An 8,527-nucleotide genomic window follows, 5' to 3' on the forward strand; every position below is an offset into this window, starting at 1 on the left:
TTGCGACTGTCACCAGAATGTGCTGTGTGAATAGTGTGAAAAGTTTAGTAGATGAACAAGTAATTCCTTTACTGTTCTGGGCTACCAATATAAATCTTAACAAATTTGTGTTATCGTTTGTAATAAGAAACGGAATCTTCAGTCTTTGCCGAAAAGTAGAGTAATACAACAATGGGGAAACGTGTGATTGTACTCATTACCAGTAGTCACAGCGTGAAACATATACAAGGACGTGGTTGTGTGTTGTTCAATTAACTGTATCAAAGATAATAAAACATTTTGTGACATGCCATCAGTAAACTAATATGCAAGTACAAATACTTGATACAACTCCTTGTCTACATGTCTTTCTTATTCTGCACTATTCATTGTATGTATTTGTAGATTGTTGTGTCAGCCAACGCCTCCAGTCGCACATACGCACACTCTTGATCAGTCATGCTTTTAGTAACATAGCTCAGCTTGATCAGGTCAAAGGTGAAAACACTTGCAGGGTTATGGGAGGCCCAGTCGTCTGAGGCGTTGCAATTTGCTGTGCAGAGTTACGTCACCTTTCATTCGCCCATGTCATGTATTAAGGTTATCAGCATAATACACATACTTGTGGATTTCGTGAAAGTTTGGGGTTTCCTTCCACATGAAGCCGACACGCTGTGATATAACAATACTATTGAACAAAGTTGCATTTACTAAAACTTGCCCAAAAGTACAAATGATAGCCATACTGAATGAATGAATTACTTTATTTCCTCCAGAGTTCAATTCGAAAATCATACATGGGCAAATACATTAGTCACAATTCGTTATTTGTGTTACGTGAGTATCTACAATGAAAGCAGGTGATACAATGTTAATGAATTTACAAGTTGTGAGCAGTAGGGTCCAGCAAACATACAAAAGATGTGTATGTATATTCCATATAAAGTACATTTAGCTAAAAGACAGTATGATGTATTCCCAAGTATTATAATTTATTTCGTCAGTTAAGTCATGAACACCTGCACCGAGAACCAATTAAAGCATATCAGCATCAAGCCTATCAATTAAGGCATAAAAAAAATCTTAACATAAGACACTTCGTAATTACACTGCAAAAAATATGGCAATCATGGCCATAGCAATGTCGATTACAAAGTTTGCATTCTTTCGAAACTCTAGTGGCACTATAGGTGAGTCTCCATTTGTTGGCATATAAACGAACTGAATCAAGTGATGGGTGTAATAAAACACAGGGTATAAAAATTCCATGAACAGGGAGGGAAGAGTTTGCTTTCCTTAATTCACTTATAAGATCATTTATGAAAACAAGAACCATGATTACATTACTCGACCTTGCCTAACACCTTGTTTAGTGGGAAAATCATCAGATCTTTCTCCGTTGTATGATATAAAATTCCAGCTGTCTGTATAGCTATGGAAAAGAAGCTTCCATAAGTTGCCATTGACACCAAGGTCATATGTCGCGACAAAAAGACCGTCCTTGTAAATACGATCGAAAGACTCTCCACTATATAAAAATGCAGCAAACACTTGCGATTCTCTTTCTAGGAAGAAATTAACACATTCAAAAATACAAACAAATTGTAAATCACCAGGGAGGATTGGAGGTTACTGGGTGTGTATTTTTCTACTCACTTACACTGATTTTCTCTACGAGTTTAGACAAACACGACGTAAGAGTTATAACCCAGTAGTTCCAAGGATCAAGTTTGTCGCTTTTGTCTTTATGAGCAGGTATTATCATACCTTGTTAAGTACACAATGCGGATGACATAAGGTAAACATCCTAACCGGTAAAGCCAGGGGTATGTACAAAAGAATTAGGACTGTTTGGAGTGTTTGATGAGTTGATGGTAAGCAGGATGTATCTAATAGCCTTGATCACGGTTGATTGATCATTGGAGTTATTTCATATCCCTGCTTACAGAGTCAAAATCGCACAATGGTATCTGCTTTCAGCAGAGTTTTCCAAAAACGTTTTGTCACCTTGTTTAAATAACTATTGTTGTGCCTTTAGACCCTTGTTAGGTTTTGCATACACGTCTCCTGTACTGAAGTCTTCAGACACCATTGGATCATCTTGTTTCTTTTTCTTGGGTTTCTGTACTTCAGCGTATATGTCTGAAACTGACGTTCACACATTGAGAATTTAACATGCATCATACATTTTTGTTTGTTGTTAAACGCCGCACTCTTCACTATTCCAGCTATATGACGGCGGCCTGTAAATGGCCGAGTCTGGAGCAGTCAATCAAGTGCTTGACCTTATGAGCATCGACCCACGCAAGTGGTATACCCTGACATGGATCAACCAAGTCAACGAATCTGATCACCCGAAACTGTTAGTCGCCTCTTATGACAAGAATGCCTGAAGACCAATTTTAAGACGGATTTTCTATATGTAGCTTAATTTACGACTACATTATCTTTAACGATAGAACAAAAATGCGTAAAAGAGATAAATAAGAGTTTCAGATCTAGACTTTGACATTCATTATATCAGATGAACTACAAGAGCATGCATTACGGATGTGCCTCACCATGGTGAACCTCTGTATGTTTGCTTTTGTCAGGTTTAGCGTACAGGTTCTCTAAATTGACGTCACCAGATGGAACCTCCTCCCGTGGTGTGCACGTGTTCGTCACTGGCATGTCCACACTCGCGTATGCATCTGGTTAAACAGTAGGATGTTTAAATAAATACTGCAAATATCATTAGCCAAGAAAATATATCCATTTGTGTACGTGTAAGAAGTAATCACATATATAGGAGAGGAGACATTGTACACTGAGTTCCAATCACACTATCATCTGATTCTTGTAACATTTAGAGACACATGCTAACATGCAGTTACCTGACAGCATAAAGTCATCCTCCTGATTCTCAGCTGCGTTCATTGGTTGGACATCACGTGACCCTTCATACAAGTCATTATCCACTGAAACATACACAATGAGAGAACACGGAAATATGCCACGTAAATAGGATGTGACAAGGGTAACTGTCGCTCAGGTTGATTTGCGAGATGTCATGGGACCGTTATACCCCTCAGTATGTACTAGCTGTATAACAACCATGGAGGTATGCATGTGTGGGACAGTGCGTCAATAGCCAATGAACCATGGGTTAGAATAAGGGCCTGTTAAACAGTTTCTACATACAGTACAGCTACAGTATACTTCCAAAATCAGTTTTAATTCTAATACCGTGTTATTCGAATAATGATCAATTGAAAAGCATACCTGTGTTGTTGCCTGTCGAGTTTTGATAAACTGGTGAGCTGGAAGGAGAAAAGCAATAACTTACATGGAAGACCAAAGACTGAAATAATTTTCAACAAACGTCAAAAAGTACAAATTTGGTTTGTGTGTGTGTGCTTGAATAAGAATGTGTGTGTTTGTTTAGCGTGCTTGTGTTTACGTGCGTTTGTTTGGGTGAGTGTGTGTGTGTGTGTGTGTGTGTGTGTGTGTGTGTGTGTGTGTGTGTGTGTGTGTGTGTGTGTGTGTGTGTGTGTGTGCAAATATGTTTCTGTGCGTTCTGTTTGGAATAACAGTTACACTTACGCTTTATTATTTCTTTCTTCTTTCATATCATTTTGTTGATCTGGAAGAAGAGGTTTTCATCATTTTTGGAAGTCTTAATATCTTGTGCCGCTATCAAACATTTCATCCTAACCAGAGTCAACTCTGACAATCATTGGATACATATCAATGTGGAAGTTGAAAGTTGTTGCAATTGTCAGACTGCCTTTTAAAACTAGTTCAATTTATTGTACATAATTCAATGTCGAAGTTTCATCTAGAATTATCTTAAATCGCAACACAAATACACACGGGCAGCTTTTCTTCTCCGTCTGATACACACGACGCCCACGACAACGACGGCAAGCAGAACAGCTCCACCTACTGCCCCAACCACGATGTAGAGAAGATATGGATCTTTTTCACCTGTAACTGAAACATAATATCATGGTTATCCAGGATATATACAGAACAGCTTGTCAAGGGTGGAGGTTATATTATGTGTGCAATGCTCAGAGAAGTTGGAGACAGTTAAGTAAAAGACTGACTGAAAAATAGTATCACAGTTAATTAGTCCCGGATATATACAGAACAGAGTGTCAAGTTGCGAGCATTACATGTGTGCAATATATGGAGAGAATCTGTTGGTTTTAAGGTGTTATGCGGAGAGTCTCAGGTTGTAGACGTTTCGGTGAAATCAAATAACAAAGAGGGTACGAATCTAAGGTTCAAGTCCTTATACAATCTAGGATCACAGACACATCTATGACGCGCAACTCTGCACAGATAATGTTCCGGCCTCATCAAATAAATCGGATTAATTGGGAATCTGGTTTGTAAGACGTTGCGATGACGCACGCTGGTTAGGGATTCCGGGTTAGAATAGGTCCCCAGCTAATTTAAGCTATGCTGGTCGTAAAAGGCGACCACATCGATCGTCTGTGCAGGATCGGCGATTTTAGCGTATACGTCTACACATACGACATAGATCGTTCAGAGAACGTTTGCTTGATTGTCTGGTCCAGGCGTTTCACAACAAACACTGATTTGTTCAAATGACTTCTTAGAACTTACACATAAAATGACCCCTGTATTCAGATAAACGAGTCCTGTTTATTGTCTGACTCTTGTATGTGATCTCCAAAGTGTATGATAAACTGCTCACAGAAAATATTACACTACTTACTGCATGAATAAAATGGGAGTTCTCATATTTGAGCTTTGCGTCATGTCTGTCCCCTAGTCTCTATTCAGAGTATTTTACGTGTTCTAATATAATTAATGTATATTATTAAAATCTAACTTTCCAATTTAAAGAAAGAAGGAGGAAAGAAGGATCTATTCTATCAACTACCACGCCAAATACGCTCATCCTCTTTTGCACAAGGTTTTTCATAAAAGTGTAAATATATGTATTTAATTTTTTTTGAGTAATTTTTCAACAAATTTATGAAACGTGTATGTATAAGCTCATATAATTTCTGTGTGGTATATTTTTAAGCAAAAAGTATTTTCCACAAATATAACAGGCAGCGGCATTCCAATGATGACGTTATACAGTACTATGACGTCACAAAACGAGGTTAGAATGCAGATTTCATTCTCCAACGGCGCTGCCCAAAATTACTTTTGCCGTAAGCCGTACGCGACCTGTCGTAATTCACGTTTTGTGACACATATCAATCTTCGTCTAACATTTGCACCTGTACCACATTTTGGGCGATATATTGACCTAACAAAATCCCAATACACAACAATTCAAGTTGCGCTGACGCCCTTAAAGCACACTGCGTGGATTCCCAGGAGGATGCAGTATACAACTGTAAGAACATGGTCGGTAGACACACTATGCGTCTACAAAATAGATTATGAACAGACACGCTGTGACAATCCTAGATAACAAATTTCTGAAGGCAATTACATATGTTGCTCATGTATCTTACTACTGGAACGACAGCGTTGTATTTGTTTGCAGTTTCAAATACTGATCGTATATCATCTTATATATAAAAAAAATATTTGGTGCATCTTTCATAAACTCTGGCTCTCAATGTAAACGGGGCGGTCGGGTAGCCTATTGGTTAAAGCGTTCGCTCGTCACGCTGAAGAGCTGGGTTCGATTCCCCACATGGGCACAATCTGTGAAGCCCATTTCTGGTGTTCCCTGACGTGATATTGCTGGAATATTGCTGAAAGCAGCGTAAAACCATATTCACTCACTGACTCACTTAACGAGTACTGTCAATGTTACCTTTGAACATTTGAAAGAGAACTACCTTTCTTTGGCGGCACTGTATTCGGATCCGATATAGTTTCGGTATATGGTGTCATTGTTGATAATGACTGTGTTGACGTGAAAGGACTTGATGTTTGGTTACACTCCTCCGTACCTGTAAGACAAATGCTTATCTCTGTTTACATACTTTAACTGGAAAACCTAGCCATTCATTTCAGTTGCTCACATATGGGAACCTCCCAATTGTCAGACGTCCCATTTGTCAGAAAGCTTATACCAGGATTAGTCAAGGCTGGTTAGTCAAGCAATAGTTACCTGTTTACCTTTCATTAAAGTGGAACAGGCCAAAAACAGAAATTTTGAGGAATTTTCGGGAGAGGTTTATTATGCACTTTTAATCATCAAATCATGATACCAGAAATCACATATTTATTCGACTTTAATGTGGAACATATAACACTATTTCACTATAACCTATCATACAGCGGACGGAAATATTATTATTTTACATATAAAATACTATTACAACATTATTAGAAAGATACAATATACACAATATGCACTGAAACGTGTGATAGAACACATTTTGATTTTTTACAGGATATATTTCATTACATTATTGCAAAAGACAATATATTCTTCAAAGTTGTTGTTGTTGTTGTTGCTTTAAGTGTTTGAGAGGCCTCTTCTGTCTTAGCAATTTCGGCTGACCTGTCCCTCTTTAGGGCGCATGTGTTTGAGTAGGGTACACATATCTATTGCGAGCTTTAGTATTCATAAACTGTCTCTTTGTGTTGATATGATTTCTATTTTCGTATATTGATATGATTTCATTTTTATCTATGGCTGCTGTGTTTAAATATGTTCGAATAGCTCTGCATCTCTCAGAAAATGAATTAGTTTGGCATCGCTTTTGTATCTCTTGGCTACAACAGATGGCGGATCTAACTGCAATTCTTTAACCAAGCCCGGGCTGGGGCGTGGTCTTGAGATTCCAGTAACAAGGGAGCAGTGGATTCAGGTGGGCATACCTTGTCATAGGGCTTGTTGTGAATTCCCCAAAGTAATATAGTACGGTACATGTGAGATTATACACAGGTTATGGAGACGTTTAGTCTATATAACGTGTACTAATTCTATCTAACACTGTATTTAATGTAAATATTGCCAAACAAACTCAATGGTTAAAATGTTTAATTATTTTTCACCACGTTTCCTGTAGTCTATATAACTTGACTGGTTTGTCGGATGGGATGTCTGACAATCGGAAGTGAACCCACATAATATATGCACTGCATTACATAAAAAAGTGAAGCCGATATAGACCAACGTTCCAAATAAATGAAATAAATTCAGCCAATGATTTGTAATGCATGTATGTGAGTCCTGATGCAGAATACAGGTTATTTTCCAATGTCATGTCTTTTGGATATTATCGCATAGTTTCGTTACTAAAATAATTTCTGGCCATTGGTGATTACATTTGAGACAATTTACTTTATTGCTAAAGATGTACAAACCAGTGATTGTACCATACCCACCTATTGTATAGTTGTCGCTTCTCGGGTATATCTTCGTATCGTTAACAAGTTTCCCGCACTGCCACGCCGAACCTTTGTCTGTGGAGGAGTTAAATTTAAATGCTATACTGTGGATCGTGCTATTGCAACTCACATTGATACGGCTGATGTCATTCCCATAGGCGGGTGCCTGTTTACTACAAGGAGGGATATGTTGAGTAATGACAATTGCTTTGTTGTTCTGAAGCCACGCAATGTTTGCTGCCGAATTATCACGGACGCTACAGGTCAAGGTGAAGAGTCCTCCATCGGTTGGTATTAATGGTGAGCTCGTCACTGAAAATGTACCTGCTGAAACAAAATAATCTACATTAAAGTTTGATATACAGGTTATCCAAAAGCTGCGTTGGCTGCCACGTACCATCTGAAGCCTTTCTCATTCGTCCATGACTCTACAAGCGTCAATGGCATTACTGGACAGGATGATTACGAACTAATCACACTTAATGTTATCATTTATTCCATTAATACCTTCAATATATTGTCTGATACTTGCAATCTGGTTGTAAGCTCACGGATGCAACGTTATAAACTCACATATTTTTATCATACTCATCAAATGTTTGAAAAATGAAATCTCATTCATGTATACATGACTTGAAAATATTTGGTAAAGACAAAATGTAGTACATTAGTTTTCATGTATAAGGTGATTAAAATGCAAATTGTAAGAGTGATTGGTCCTACCGGTAAAGCAGGACATGCTTATTTGGTGTCATCACTGATTTCCAGAGATCCATTCATGTAATTGTCACAACATTTTGCCTCATAACGCCTAATGCAAAGAATAACACCTTGCAATAGTGTCATTTTTGTGCAAGCCTGTTGTCTATTTGTACTTGAAAACTTATTTTGGATAACTATTTGAATGGTCTGTCCCTTATTTGTTGTTCATCACAACAATAGCAGCATGGAATTTGGACAACTATGAACAATTTTTACTATTTTTAAAAGGATATGGTCATTTTGTTAGGGAATGGAAGTAGTGGGAAAATATATAACTTGTTAAATATGGGATTATTACAAACTAACAGGACACGTTCGAATATCTAAAAATAGTAAGTGTCAAATTGACAACGCGATTCGTGTATTACAGTTTATCTATTAGGCCTTGTGTTATTGTGTGAGCTGGTCGTGTTCAGTGGCACGTGACCTTGTGTAGGTCACATATCACACGGAGTCATGCAAC

General features: G+C 37.9%; 1 protein-coding gene across 1 annotated transcript; it reads right to left on the reverse strand.

Annotated features, from left to right (window-relative positions):
• Positions 1-756: 756 nt before the first annotated feature.
• Positions 757-7,367, reverse strand: LOC139457565 (uncharacterized). The gene is made up of 8 exons (XM_071238939.1): positions 7,300-7,367; positions 5,799-5,912; positions 3,835-3,954; positions 3,565-3,604; positions 3,244-3,281; positions 2,856-2,939; positions 2,541-2,672; positions 757-2,121 (listed from the first exon to the last, which is right to left on the reverse strand). Exons 2-8 carry the CDS (start codon positions 5,851-5,853, stop codon positions 2,000-2,002), a joined length of 591 nt encoding a protein of 196 aa, XP_071095040.1. The 5' UTR covers positions 5,854-5,912; positions 7,300-7,367; the 3' UTR covers positions 757-1,999.
• Between the last annotated feature and the right edge of the window lie 1,160 nt (positions 7,368-8,527).

This window comes from Haliotis cracherodii, unplaced genomic scaffold (genome assembly GCF_022045235.1).
Source record: "Haliotis cracherodii isolate W230 unplaced genomic scaffold, xgHalCrac1.p SCAF_12, whole genome shotgun sequence".
Lineage (NCBI taxonomy): Eukaryota > Metazoa > Mollusca > Gastropoda > Lepetellida > Haliotidae > Haliotis > Haliotis cracherodii.